Source organism: Giraffa tippelskirchi, chromosome 9 (genome assembly GCF_054371585.1).
Source record: "Giraffa tippelskirchi isolate mGirTip1 chromosome 9, T2T-mGirTip1v1.2.pri, whole genome shotgun sequence".
In the NCBI taxonomy this organism is placed as follows: domain Eukaryota; kingdom Metazoa; phylum Chordata; class Mammalia; order Artiodactyla; family Giraffidae; genus Giraffa; species Giraffa tippelskirchi.
Window position 1 is genome coordinate 37,664,618 of NC_137283.1, and position 15,211 is coordinate 37,679,828.

The 15,211-nt window shown below is 40.3% G+C and overlaps 1 protein-coding gene across 12 annotated transcripts in view; it reads right to left on the reverse strand.

The window, feature by feature from the left end:
- Window positions 1–15,211, reverse strand: part of PTPRG (protein tyrosine phosphatase receptor type G) — a 767,420-nt gene that overhangs the window by 132,603 nt on the left and 619,606 nt on the right. For all 12 annotated transcript variants that reach the window (XM_081524560.1, XM_081524557.1, XM_081524554.1 and 9 more), the window contains one exon: window positions 1,647–1,839. In XM_081524560.1, coding sequence (XP_081380686.1) covers window positions 1,647–1,839 — 193 coding nt within the window. The remainder of the gene's footprint in view (window positions 1–1,646; window positions 1,840–15,211) is intronic.

Genomic DNA, 15,211 nt, shown 5'->3' on the forward strand with positions numbered 1-15,211 from the left:
GGTGGAAAATTCTGCCCACTCTGACAATTTAATGCAATGGAAACCAGTGTGCTCTCAAATTTCCTTGGGTGAGAAGGACTATGCACCCTCTCTCCACAGCTGGTATATCAGATGCTCGAGCCCATTTATTAGGAAAGAACTTTGTAACTGTCATAACATCAGAATTTCCGAGCTACCAGATCCTATACTCACTTGTGATATAAATTCCCCATCCTCCAAACGTCCCACCTCTTGCAACATAGTCAGCCCTAAGAGTCCTCCTTTCCCCAAGCACGTTCTCTTGGGAGAAAGCTTTACAGTTTGGCCGTTTGCTTTATTTTTAACTTGGATTAAAAAAAAAAAAAAATAGGCCAAATGAGGTTCTTCATGCCAGTCCAATCCAAGATATTTTACAGGTTTGCGTGCTTCTCAACCTTCCTGCTGTTCCCAGTTGATAAATGATGCCCTTGACAAAGTGTCAGCCCCAAATTAGTTGACTCTCAAGTATGTCTTGACGGAACCTGGCCAGACTAGCTTCTTCGCACTGTCCTCTGACAAAACTACACCGACAGGAAGGAGATGATCACATTGTTAAAACTCCCTTTCCTCTTCTTTCAGCTCCTTTGCAGATACATGAGCCTGGAAAATGGGCTCATTTTTATCATCAAAGTGCACGTCAATACAGTTATTTCTGGAATATCAACTCACTCCCCTTGTTCCCATAAAGGTCATATGCCAGTAAACTGGTCCCTGTTATTGGAGGTAGGTGTATGTACTCCTGAAATAAAGCCCTTGCATATAACTTACAATGCTAAAAACACCAGTCTACTGTCAACGTCAATAAATGACATAAGCGCTTCCCACATCACCCAAGCTCACTACTTCAAAGGAGAGAACTGACTTGGGAAAGACCCATCTCTTCAAACCCAAAGGAAATACCTTCTTATTCCTTCCTGCCTTTCAAATACTGGGACTTTGACAAGCCTTATTCCTCCAAGCGTTTCCTGAGCTCTGTGATTTTATGACAAATCACAGAGCTTGAAGGTTGGGCTGTGAGGGTAGAATGAGACTTTCCAATTTCCTGGGAGAGAAATTCATGACCGTTTCCCATGAGAAAGGAGAAATGGAAAAAGATTAGGACACAAGCAAGTTATGAAACTTATGTTTTTCAGATCTGGGAATTGAACTCTTCAACAATCGATTTAAAAGGTTACGTGATGTCTGGTGGAGGTGGACAGCTGGAGGGGACTTCTTGCCTAGTATGGAAGTTAGTAAGAAAGCTGAAGACTAGGGTGTTGAAAGTGAGTCTGAGGTCCTGATGTTTGAGCTCAGAGACAAACACCTGACTGCAGCAGGGAAACAGTTAAAAAGTAAGACACCAAAAAGCTTTGAGACATCAACCAGTTTAGTGCTGACACTACAAGGTCAAATTACAGAGAGAAGGACTGATATGTCGCTAGTCAAAAGGGCAATTCTGAACATATCTATTTAACTGAAGTTATTCCCACAAATGCTTCTATTTATCACCCAGACAAGTCTCTTTTAGCAGAGAAACATGCTTTTAATGCCAAGTTCCAATTCTTGGCTGGTTCCGAACTCTTTTTCACTTAAAGTAATTTATGATAAGGAAATCTTCCTCTGGGCAAGGGCACTGAATCCAAATGTACCTTTAGAGGCTTCCGTCCCCAGTGGGTTTTCTAAGAAGTCTGTCACGTCATGGTTCCAGGCGTCACGGACGGCAGACTTGTACACCACCCTGTTATTCAGGCCCTGCTGTGGCCGGAAGTTATTTCTCAGATACTCCACCGACTTGACGTGGTCTTGCTGCTCCGTGGTGAAGATGGAATAAAAAGCCTCGAGCTGAACACAGAACCAGAGAAAAGGAGAAAAAAGAAATTTGGTTAGAAGGTTACGTGGTCCACAGCCAGGAGGGGTGATGAGAACCCAAGGTGGTGGGAGGTGCCCGAAGTCGAGCGGGACAAACTCAGCCAGACACAGGCTGCCTGCTGGAATCACTGCCAGTGGGCTTACCTGGCTGCGGACTCTTCTCTGTCAACTGAAAAGGAAAGCACTGCATTGGACGGTGCTTAGAACTCCTGCAGCTCGTGTCTCAGACAAGAGGCCGGGTCTTTCTGCAGCAACCCCCCAGCCATCCCAGCCCCAACCGCAGGCAAGAACTTCAGTATTACAGGAAGCAGCACCGAGTTATATAGTGGAACTGGTAAGATGGAGACTCAGTCTTCCTGGGTGGGAATCCTAGCTCCATGGCTCAACCACTCTGTGACCCTGAGAAAGTTGTTTAACTTCTCTTGAGCCTCAAATCTTCCTCGGTAAAATGGGGAGAATGACTGTGACATCGACCAGATAGGGTTTGGGTCAGCAGTAAATGAGATTATCTATGCGTGGTCATTAAAACAGTTCCAGGAACAGAAGAGCTTTAGGAATATTCACAATTTATCAATAATTTTTACTAAGTACCTTCTGATATACTAGGGATACAGTTCAGCAGTTACTAAGTCACAAAGTTGACAAGCCCACGATGTGTAGGTTAAACAGCTGAAGTTCAACATTTACCAGATGGGTAATCATAAGCAAATTATTCAAGCTTTCTGTAACTCAGGTTTCCGTATCTGTAAAATGGATATGTCCTAGTACTGCCTTTCTTAAGGTTGTTGAAAAGATTAAAATCTATGAAGCAGCCAGTAAGCCCGTAGTAAAGATAGGTGTCATTAATATTACTAGGAAACATTATTCTCAAGACTGCTGTCTAAACTTTTAGGGGAAATCAAAGAAAAATTCAGGACTCCAGGATCCTATATATACTATCAAAAAGGATTCTTTGTGGCCCTCAACATTCTGCATAGCATAAAAAAGGTCCTATGGAATCTATAAAAATAGTACAGATGAACCTATTTGCAAAGCAGAAATAGAGACACACTGGTAGAGAACACAGGTATGTACAGTAAGGGGTAAAGGGTGGCAGTGGGATGAACTGGGAAATTGGGAGACATATATATACTACTATGTATAAAACGAGGGCTTCCCTGGTGGCTCAGACGGTAAAGTGTCTGCCTGCAATGCGGGAGAACCGGGTTCAATCCCTGGGTTGGGAAGATCCTCTGGAGTAGGAAACGGCAAGCCACTCCAGTATTCTTGCCTGGAAAATACCATGGACGGAGTAGCCTGGTAGGCTACAGTCCATGGAGTTGCAAAGCGTTGGACATGACTAAGCGACTTCACTTATGTATAAAACTGTTTAATAATGAGCATCTACACAGGGAACTGTACTCAATGCTCTGTGGTGACCTAAATGGGAAGGAAATCTTAAAAAGAGGGGTTATATGTATAAGTAGAGTTGATTCACTTTGCTGTACAGCTGAAGCTAACACAACATTGTAAAGCAACTATACTCCAGTATTTTTTTTTTTTTAAGACAAGATTATTCTATTATATAACAGGAATAGAACTGGGGCTAAGTGACAGAGATTTGTTCTCAATGGACCACAAAGATACTCTTGTAACCAAAAAAATGGAGCATAACGTAAAATGTCCAGCCACCAAAACACCAACTCCTTGAGCTGGGGTTAAAAATGAAATAAAAAGAGAAACTGAACGAACTCTTTCTGGCCCAACCAGCTCCTTGAATGCCAAATCAGAATGCTTTCTGCAGGAAAGAATGACAAGGGGAAATGGTGTTAGAAGACCACTTCCCAAGCTGAGATGGAGTGACTGCCCTAAGCTTACAGGACCAGGAGGTGGTTAAACCAATGGATAATAAGAGAATTAGGACCAGGATTTCTGGATGGGAGTCTTCAAGCCTGGAACGAACCCCAGTGTTTCTCTAACAGACTCACAGAATGACAGAAAATGACTGGCTTACAGTCTGAAACTCTTCTCTCTGCATGAGAAGGCACTGAATTTACACGGTCAAGAAAAATCATTTAAGTATATGGATTCACTTGTCATTCCACCTCCTCTCCCAATTCTCCTGCACATGGAGAGTAATAATAAACCATGAAACCTTTTCTGCTTTTCCTTCAAGGGAATAGAAGCAGGGTGGTCTTTCATGCAAAAGTAGCCTGTTATTCCTCTTTTATTCTAGTTTTCTACAATTCATAGAACTTCTAACAACTCATGTGGTTGCTATTTAGAATTTGTCTTTCTTCCATTCTTCCTTCTGATGGTCCCTGTTTATGTATCATGAAGGAAGAAAGGCAATAAAAGCAGAATAATTAAGAAAACTGGACTGTTTACTCTGTCCAAAGGTGACCTATTCAGATGAAAATAATTGGAGGTGCTGAAAGGAAAAATCAACTCAACCAAGCAAGGTGCACACACTTGATTGAGACTACCAAGATCAGAACTGAAAGCGTCTCAAAGTGAGAGGAGCTTTCAGGATTTTCTCAGAGAAAATAACTCCTAAAAATTACATGAAAGGAATTAACAAAGACCTTCTGGAGGCAATCAAGGGAAAGACCAACCAACATGATGAAAGAGAAGGAGCACAATCCCGTGTGGAAAGGTTAAAGGAAGAGGGATTGTTCCGCCTGAAGAAAAGGCGAGTAAGAAGTAATTTGATTAAAGGCCTTGTATGTGAAAGATGATGACCAGCTCTTATCCACAGCTCTTGTCCAGAGAAGGCCAAATAAGAGGAAACTGGTTTGCATTAAAGCCTTAAGAGACGTGAGTTGAATAGAAGAAGGCATTCCTTAACTTCAGGGTGACTTTTTTTTTTTTAAGAAGAGTGGGCTGTCATACATAGCAAGTTAGACCAGAAATTTTTTAGAAGGGACAGCCATCTGTCATCAAATGCTTTCATCTCCGCGATGCCAGGAAAGGATGGCCTGGGAGACCCTCAGCAATGTGACTCCAAGTTTTGTTTATTCTCTCGAATACTTGCTTCTTTTGCAGCTCTCATTTAGTACTCCTGAAAAGTTTATTTCTGATGCCTCAGGAAAGAATTAGTCATATAACTGTAAAAAGAGGCAGGTTCTGAATTCAGCACAGAAGTGATTTCACTCAAATTGCTCTTACAGTTTAATGACATGCAATGGCTTAAAAGCTCAGCCATATCCTTGTCATTAACTCAACTTGCCCGAAGATTTCAAAGGAAGGACGTGATGGTTCTGAGAGTGAACTGATGACCTGGGCGATATTATATTGTCACCTGGATCATAGCTTCTCTTGACAGTCACATAAAAGAGGAAAAAAGGAGGACAAGCTTAGCAGGCTCATCAAATGTCCTTCGGTGTTGGCAGCGTTTATGAAAACTCTGTCACTCCTCTTAGTTGGATAAAAATTGCCAGTGGCCTCTCCTGCTGGTGACGGGCATGCTTGGCCATTGAGTGGAAGCTTCCATGGGCTCCAGACTGGCAAGGGGAACCTATATTTTTTACTTGTGCAGGAGGTCAGCGTTCATCTGGACCAGAGAACTTCTGAAGCTCATCACACAGCTGTTGCACATTGTCCCTCAGTCCTTACCCTTGCCTTGAAACCCACAGTTGCGAAAGGTAAACCTGGCCACCACCAGGACCTTGACTTTGTTGGATTCCATGGAATGCCATTCTCAGGGCAGACAACAATAGGAAGGTGCCTCGAAGAGGTGGGCAAAATGGCGGCCCCATGTAAAGTATGAGACACAGAACAAACTACAAAGCTGCGTCTCTCTGGTCTCTCATTGGGCCACACATTTGGTGTATAATTTGTTTAGTTCTTCTAGATCTAGTTAACTACATTCTTCTAGATCTAGCTAACACAATGATCCTTCTAAAATGTACACAAGATCCTTCTCAAATGTACCTTGGTCCAACACCCTTAGACAGGTATTATTAGTAAACATTTTCCTGCCTGGAATAATTCCTGACACAGAAAAGGTACTCAATAAATATTACTGCCATTAGAGAAGGAAATGGCAACCCACTCCAGTATTCTTGTCTAGGAAATCCTGTGGACAGAGGAGCCTGGTGGGCTGCTGTCCATAGGGTCACACAGAGTCAGACACAACTGAAGCGACTTAGCATGCATGCATGCATTGGAGAAGGAAATGGCAACCCACTCCAGTATTCTTGCCTGGAGAATCCCAGGGATGGAGGAGCCTGGTGGGCTGCCGTCTATGGAGTCGCACAGAGTCGGACACGACTGAAGCGACTTAGCAGCAGCAGCAGCAGCAGCAGTACATGCATCAGTGCATCAATTGTGTCCAGCTCTTCTGCGACCCCATGGGCTGTAGCTCACCAGGATCCTCTGTCCATAGGATTCTCCAGGCAAGAATACTGGAGTGGGTTGCCACTTCTTCCTACAGGGGATCTTCACGACCCAGGAATCAAACCCAAGTCTTCTGCGTCTCCTGCACTGGCAGGTGGATTCTTTACCACTGTGCCACCTGTCATTACTATTATTATTTTGTGAAGAATGTAGTAACTATGATTGTATGCTAAGCTTACAACAACCATAAGAAGTTCTCTGCAGCTTCTTTTTCCTTTTCTTTCTTATAGCATATATAGACATATATATTAACAATGTACATTATACATATATATAGTAAATAATACATGTGTAGTTACAGGTATAATGTCCTTATTATATATACACTGTATATATATAATGTGTATATGTATATGTATCATGAATATTTGCATGTAATCAAACTCATTATGTGCCAGGTACCTTTGTCAAGCACTTCATAAACATTGTTTTGGTTTCTGAGTTAGTCTTGGCTCAAAATAACACCATTACAGTGACATTATTCATAGTATTATTATGATATCACTAACATTAGAAACTAATATTTACTGAGCGTTGATTAGGCGTAATGTGCTAAGAATGTTATCTGCTTTCTCCTACTTAATCCTCATATAAATCCAGTAACGCTGGTGGTATTATCATCGTTTTTTATTGTTTTGTATTATACTGTTTTGACTGAGTAGGAACTTGGGCTTAGAGACATTAAGTCACTTGCTCAGAATCACACAGGAACTGAGAGGTGAAGTGAGGATTAGAAGCCTGGATCTATGTGACTCTGTTTTTCACATTTTCAGTCTTCAGTATTATTCACTGAAAGAGCAATACTGTAGTGGACAAACGGAATTTGATGTTAGTACAGAAGTCCTTAAACCATTCCTTTTAGCTTCCAAAGACCCTACTATGCAGGACACCCACTACTGCCATTTCACTACTGTCAATATACATCTATTCACATTTTTCTGCCCTCTGGAAAGAAACAGCCTACAACCCAACACAGGAAGAATCGGGAACTATGAACAAGATGGGAGGTGCAAACAGAAAACAGAATTCACCTCACAAAGCCTGTACTTTTCTTTCCCTTATTCTTTTCCAGAGGCACGTAATAAACACACTTGGATTTACCTTGAATATAATTAACGAACTCTTTATCATTTAGGGAAAATAAATGAAAGTTTTTATTTCTATAATATTAAGTTGACTTTTTAACTTTTGAAGTGAACATGTAAAACATTTCCTTCTTTTATCCCTGCTTGGGGAGTTGTAATTGCATTTTAACTGGTGCTGTTTCAAGAACAATTTTAACCTTGAATTGCAAATGTGCTGGCTGGAAGTGTATATGAATCAATTCAACTTAAGTTTCTATTGTAAAAATATTACAGAGAATAATTAGTTTTTAATCTGTCAGTTTGTGTCAAAGGAAACTTGAAAACTATTCATACTGTTTGTAAGATCTGGTCCATAAGATGTGGGAGAGGACTATGATGGTTGAAAGGGGTAAATGAGAGAAAATCAAAAGTAATGTAATTACCAACCCCTGAAAGGCTGATGTGCACAATATTTTATAGGCTGGATATAGAATGGCAATTAAACAAAGCCAGAGTCCATTATAAGAATAATAATAAACTCCAGGGTAAACATTAGGATTTATAATGCCACACCTAAGGTCATGGGAACGTGAGTTTTGTCATACATTTAAGAGGTATGTATGGTTTGGTTGCCGCATGAGTAAACAAGATAATAATGAAGGAATATGAAACTCCCAGTAGCCTGGAGCTTTCAAAGTTTTACTTATTGAACCATGGCTATAAAAATAAAATCTGAGAATGCTCCATGTCTGCAGGCTGTGCTCTCTCCCCGCAGCTATGGACAGTTTTGGGTGAAGGTGATTATAGAAAGGCCTTCTACAGAAAGAAGAGGATTTAACCATAATTAATAATGAAACCTACCTGTTATGGGCTAATAATAGCATCTGCACTCACTATTAAAAGAAAGTCTTTATTCAAATCACTGCACATTTTTTAGTGCTGGAATAGAACTTTTTGAATCACATGATTCATTAGTTGTTACAGCCTTGAGATAAATACGAGAGGCCTAACCATCAGCAGTCACACATGGCCATTCCACTGGAAATGTGGCTAGTCCTATACACTGAAATGATAGTATTTTGGATACATGAGGCTAAATAAAACATACTATTAAAATTAATTTCACCTGTTTATCTTTAAATAGTTTAGTGTGGCTATCATAAAATTTAAAATGATATATGTGATTTGTTTGTTGCTACTGGACAGTGCTGTCTGATTGGCTTCAGCAAGTAAAAAAAAAAAAACAGCAACAAAGAAACCCACCCAATATCTCTGAGTACTTCCTGTGCTGCCAGGCACTAGTCTTGAGCATATCCTACATGCACACCATCAATGAATCTCTATAATGATTCCATAAAGTAGGTATTATTATCATTTCCATTTTACAGATGAAAGTTGAGGCACAGAGTTAGTAATTAACTTGGATGAAGAATATAGCCAAAAATGGAACAGTCTGGCTCCATATGGAACGTGGTCTTAATTCAAAAGGGTTGCCCTACTCTTTCGGACAGGGACAAAATTGGTTGAAATAAAAAGTCATGTCACTTAAAGACTCCACGTAAACACTATTAAAACTAATACATGAATTCAGCAAAGTATAAGGATACAAGATTAATATTCAGAAATCTGCTGTATTTGTTTACACTAACAATGAAATGCCAGAAAGTAAAAAGAAAAAAAAAGAAAAAAAGAAAAAAAATCCATTTACAAACTGCATCAGAAAACAAAATACCTAGAAATAAACCTAACCATTAGGTGAAAGAACTATATGCTGAGAAGTATAAGACACAGATAAGGGAAACTAAGGATGACCCAAAGCAATGCAAAGACATCCCATGCTTGTGGACTGGAAGAAGTACTGTTTAAATGGCCAGATCACCCAGAGCAACCTATAGGTGTAACGTGATCCCTATCAAATAACCCATGACATTTTTCACAGAACTAGAACAAATATTCCTAAAATTTATATGGAACTACACAAGACTGTATTGTTAAAATAATCCTGGAGGGGTGGAGGAAGAAATCAAAGCTGGAAGCATTACCCTCCCAGACTTAAGACAATATTACAAAGCTACAATAATCAAAACAGCATGCTATTGGCATAAAAACAGATGTATGGATCAACAGAACAGATGAGAGAGCCCAGAAATAAACCTATATGCCAATGGTCAATTAATCTACAACAAAGGAAGCAGAAATAAATAAAGGGGAAAAGAAAATCTCTTCAGCAACTAGTACTGGGAAAGCTGGACAGCTGATTGTAAATCAATGAAGTTAGGACACACCCTCACACAATACACAAAAATAAACTCAAAATGGCTTAAATACTTAAATATAAGACATAACACCATAAAATTCCTGGAAGAGAAAATAGGCAAAACATTTTAGGACAATAATTGTAGCACTGTTTTCTTAGGTCACTTTCCCAAGGCAAAAGAAATAAAAGCAAAGGTAAACAAATGGAACCTAATCAAACTTAAAAGCTTTTGCATAGCAAAGGAAGCCATTAATAAAGCAAAAACACAACCTATGAAATGGGAGAAAATATTTGGAAACAATGTGCCTGACAAAGGGTTAATTTCCAAAATATACAATTCAACATCAAAAAAACAAATGACCCAATCAAAAAATGAGTAGAAGACCTAAATAGACATTTCTCCAATGAAGACATGAAAGATGCTCAATATTATTACTTATTATAGACATGCAAAGTAAAACCACAATGAAGCACCACCTCACACTGGTAAGAATAGCTATTATCAAAATGTCTACAAATAATAAATGCTGAAGAGGGTGTGGAGAAAAGGGAACCTTCTTACACTACTGGTGGGAGTGTAAATTGGTACAAACACTATGGAAAATAGCCTGGAGGTTCCTCAAAATACTAAAAATAGAGCTACTATATGATCTAGCATTCCCACTCTTGGGCATATATCTGGAAAAGACAAAAACTAATTTGTACCCCAATGTTCATAGTAACACTATTTACAATAGCCAAGTCATGGAAGCAACCCAAATGCTCATTAATAGATGACCGGTTTAAGATGTGCCCCCCTTCACATACACACAATGGAATATTACTCAGCCATATAAAAGAATGAAATATTGCCATTTGCAACAACATAGATGGACCTAGAGAATATCATACTAAATGAAGTAAGTCACACAGAAAAAGACAAACATTATATGATATGACTTAGATGTGGAATATACAAAATAATACAAATGAATATATATACAAAGCAGAAATAGATATAGAAGACAAACTTATGGTTACCAAAGGGGAAAGTGGGGTAGGAGAAGGATAAATTCGAGTATGGGATTAACAAACTACTGTACATAAAACAGGCAAGTAACAGGATTTACTATGTAACACAGAGAACAATACTGGAGCTCTTGTAATAACCTATAATGGAAAATAATCTGAAAAATATATATATAACTGAAGCACTTTGCTGTACATCTGAAACTAGCACAATTGTAAATCAACTATGAATGCCAATAAAAAAATCAACTAACTTCAATTTTTTAGAAGTCATGCAAATAAAACAAATTACGTCTTTTTGGTAGAATCTCCAAGAAGCACTTCAACAAAACTGATGCTAGGGGAGATTATATGCAGTGTCATATTTCAAACTATAGAAGCCCAACAGTCTTGGAAAGTGAGGTTGGGATAGTCTCCAATGGCCAAAGTATCACCATCTGACAGCCATTGTTATAGAACAAAACACATCCTAGATAGTAGACTAAAAATTATCATGTTCCCTGACTGATCATAAATACAAGGCAGGGACCCATCTCAGCGTGCTAGTCCCTGTTCCTTTGGTCTCCTATGCCAGGACTGAGGATGCCATCGTTTTGTTTGGGTGACAAAAATCATGGTTGGATTTTTGCCTGATATTTACAGTCGACCTTGAGGGGAGCCACACAAGCCATGCTGACTGCTGACCAACCAAGCCAACCAATGTGACGCCATCACCTACACCACATTCAAATCTAGATTGTCACAGAAGCCAGTGTCAGAGCTCACTGGCTGCAGGGCTGGTTTGAATGCCCAAGGAAACCCACAAAAGAGGCGTAAGGAGCTGTTCATATTTACTCAGACAGACGTCCACATCATAGAAATCCACATCATACAAGTCAACAGTAAGTGCTCAGCACTCTATTTTAGGGTGAACCTGCTCTCCTTCTCACTGCTGACAGGTCCCCACCCTGTAGAAGAGAAAAGCCTTTGGAGAAAAGGAAGGATGAATGACTAGGAATGCTTCTTTTTTTTTCTTTCCTGACAGAAGCAGACATGGAATTCTGTCTACTTGTCTTCTCTGAACTGGCCATTTGCCTTTCTGAAATGAACATTCTGTGCTAACTTCAGAAAGAATGTTGGCAGGCTCAAGGTGGGAAGGGCTAAAACGATAATACTTGGATGGCTAACACTTTCCTGTCTGAGGACTGACACAGCGGTGACCTCCACTCAGCTCATCAGCAAGGACCCAGGGTGGCCACAAGAAAATGAGTTGCTTCCTCCCTTGGGAAACAGGAAAGGATATATGAAGCTGTGCCTGATGCAAGTGAAGCATTATCTAAAGATGGCTTAGAGGCAAGAAACTGGGGAGCCAGTATGACTTTATTTCTTCACTATTCTCTTGAAAAAATAGTACCTACAGACAGGTCATATACTGAAAATCACAGGAAAAAAACCAAAACAAAACTCTTTCATTATTTCTCTTTGAGAGTATGAGTAACAGAGTAGAAGCATAAAAACATGTTAACAAAGCACTTTTTAAGATACCCAGTTCCCAAATGTCAAAATGCTTCTCATTGACAAATACTTGACAAGACATTCAAGCCTAAAACTCTGTCTTTTAAGGTTCACCAAACTGCAATAAAACTCAGTATGTGTTAAAGGTCTACTTCACCTCAGCCAAACAATTACCTCTCCATGCCTCCTCCTCACATGGCACCCTCCAAAAAAAACAAAACAAAAAAAGCCAAACTTGAATTTTCCAACCTCGTTATCTCAAGCCTTTATATCTTTGAAGACAAAAGCATTTATCTTAATCAACAAAAAGGGTCCCGTTTCAAAGCTCTGTCCCCTGCCCCGCACATTGAGGATATAAATATTTGGACTGCAGTTTTCTTACATTTTAATAAAACAATGCTGGCCTCACCATGAGGAAGAAAATTTGTTTTATATTTCATTATCTCCTTAAAGCCAGCAGATCCTGTTCAGCAACCAAATTGCTGGTCATTTTTTCATCACAATGGAATTATAAGGAAAAACAGAAAAATCTGAAAGTAAAATCTCTGCCAACTGTAGTAAGGCCAAATTAATCTGTTTCCTCTGGTCCCACAGCACCTACTTTTTCTAGTGGGATCTCTCTCCTTCACATAGGTCCTTCTAGATAACCTGCTCCACTCCCACCTCCCTCCCTGCCCAGATGGCAACAAACACTGATGTCTCAGGACATGACCAGCACCTCTGCTGATTTATTAAGAAATGGACACAAGATCAAGGCCATCCAATTTGCTGTTGGCTAACTTCTACAGACAGAGGTTCGTGACACTGTATAGGAGACAGGGATCAAGACCATCCCCATGGAAAAGAAATGCAAAAAAGCAAAATGGCTGTCTGAGGAGGCCTTACAAATAGCTTGGAAAAGAAGAGAAGCAAAAAGCAAAGGAGAAAAGGAAAGATATTCCCATCTGAATGCAGAGTTCCAAAGAATAGCAAGGAGAGATAAGAAAGCCTTCCTCAGCGATCAATGCAAATAGAGGAAAACAACAGAATGGGAAAGACTAGCGATCTCTTCAAGAAAATTAGAGATACCAAGGGAACATTTCATGCAAAGATGGGCTCGATAAAGGACAGAAATGGTATGGACCTAACAGAAGCAGAAGATATTAAGAAGAAGTGGCAAGAATACACAGAAGAACTGTACAAAAAAGATCTTTACGACCCAGATAATCACGATGGTGAGATCACTCACCTAGAGCCAGACATCCTGGAATGTGAAGTCAAGTGGGCCTTAGCATCACTACGAACAGAGCTAGTGGAGGTGACGGAATTCCAGTTGAGCTATTTCAAATCCTCAAAGATGATGCTGTGCAAGTGCTGCACTCGATATGCCAGCAAATTTGGAAAACTCAGCAGTGGCCACAGGACTGGAAAAGGTCAGTTTTCATTCCAATCCCAAAGAAAGGCAATGGCAAAGAATGCTCAAACTACCGCACAATTGCACTCATCTCACACGCTAGTAAAGTAATGCTCAAAATTCTCCAAGCCAGGCTTCAGCAATACGTGAACCGTGAACTTCCAGATGTTCAAGCTGGTTTTAGAAAAGGCAGAGGAACCAGAGATCAGATTGCCAACATCCGCTGGATCATCGAAAAAGCAAGAGAGTTCCAGAAAAACATCTATTTCTACTTTATTGACTATGCCAAAGCCTTTGACTGTGTGGATCACAATAAACTGTGGAAAATTCTGAAAGAGATGGGAATACCAGACCATCTGGCCTGTCTCTTGAGAAACCTGTATGCAGGTCAGGAAGCAACAGTTAGAACTGGACATGGAACAACAGACTGGTTCCAAATAGGAAAAGGAGTACGTCAAGGCTGTATATTGTCACCCTGCTTATTTAACTTATATGCAGAGTACATCATGAGAAATGCTGGGCTGGAAGAAACACAAGCTGGAATCAAGATTGCCGGGAGAAATATCAATAACCTCAGATATGCGGATGACACCACCCTTATGGCAGAGAGTGAAGAAGAGACTGAGCGACTGAACTGAACTGAACTTCTACCCAGATCTATCTTCCTTGAATACCTGACCCAAGACCCAGACCACTAGCAGCTGGCAGCTGGGTGGTGCTGGAGAAGACTCCTCAGAGTTGCTTGGAGAGCAGGAAATCAAACCAGTCAATCCTAAAGGAAATCAACCCTGAATGTTCATTGAAAGGGCTGATGCTGAAGCTGAAGCTCCAATACTTCGGCAGTTGATGTGAATAGTCAACTCGTTGGAAAAGTCCCTGATGCTGACAAAGATTGAAGGGAGGAGGAGGAGGGGGCGACAGAGGATGAGATGGTTGGATGGCATCACCGACTCAATGGACATGAGGTTAAGCAAACTCCGGAAGATTGTGAAGGACAGGGAAGCCTGGTGTGTTGCTGTTCATGGGGTTGCAAAGAGTTGGACACAACTTAGCAAATGAACAACAAACCATATTGGGCTCCAATCCCCTCCAAAGAAAACCACACTCAAATTGAGAGAGAGAGAGACAACACCAGAGTTTTACAAAAGTACAGATCACAAAGCTGTGGCAGAAACTCTTAAGATGTAAGAGCTGACCCCTAAAAGACAGAGAGTAAAACTCGTGCTTCACTTGCTAATAACACTCCTGGTCATGATGCCGTCATCTCAGGATGTCCCTACCCTTGTTTCCTTCAAATACTCCCTCTTCTGAAGCTATTTTAAGTGAGTTAAAAGTGAGTAAAAAAGTGAGTGGGTGAGTGGGTGTCCTGACACCCCAAACAGCCCTGACCAGGACACCATCCAACTCTATTTCTCCCACTCCCCTTACTGTATTCTCTGCCCTTGTTATGAAAATCTTTGGACTATTTCCCATGTTCTTAATCTTGTTGCCTGTGTCTTCTTCTGTTATATTAATTTATCCTACAATTTGAAAACTTCCCCCTTCCTCTACATTAGCTTCATCCCTAGCTGACCAACTTTAAGGATGCATTTGTATGGATGTCTCTGATAAGAATGTTCCATTACTCAAACAGTCCTGGGTCAACAGCTCAAATCCACGGTCTTACAAATCCCACCAATCCTTCTTGGTTCTATTTTATGAAATTATGGAGGAGAAATCTACTCTTCTTTTACTGCAATACACGTTGCATTT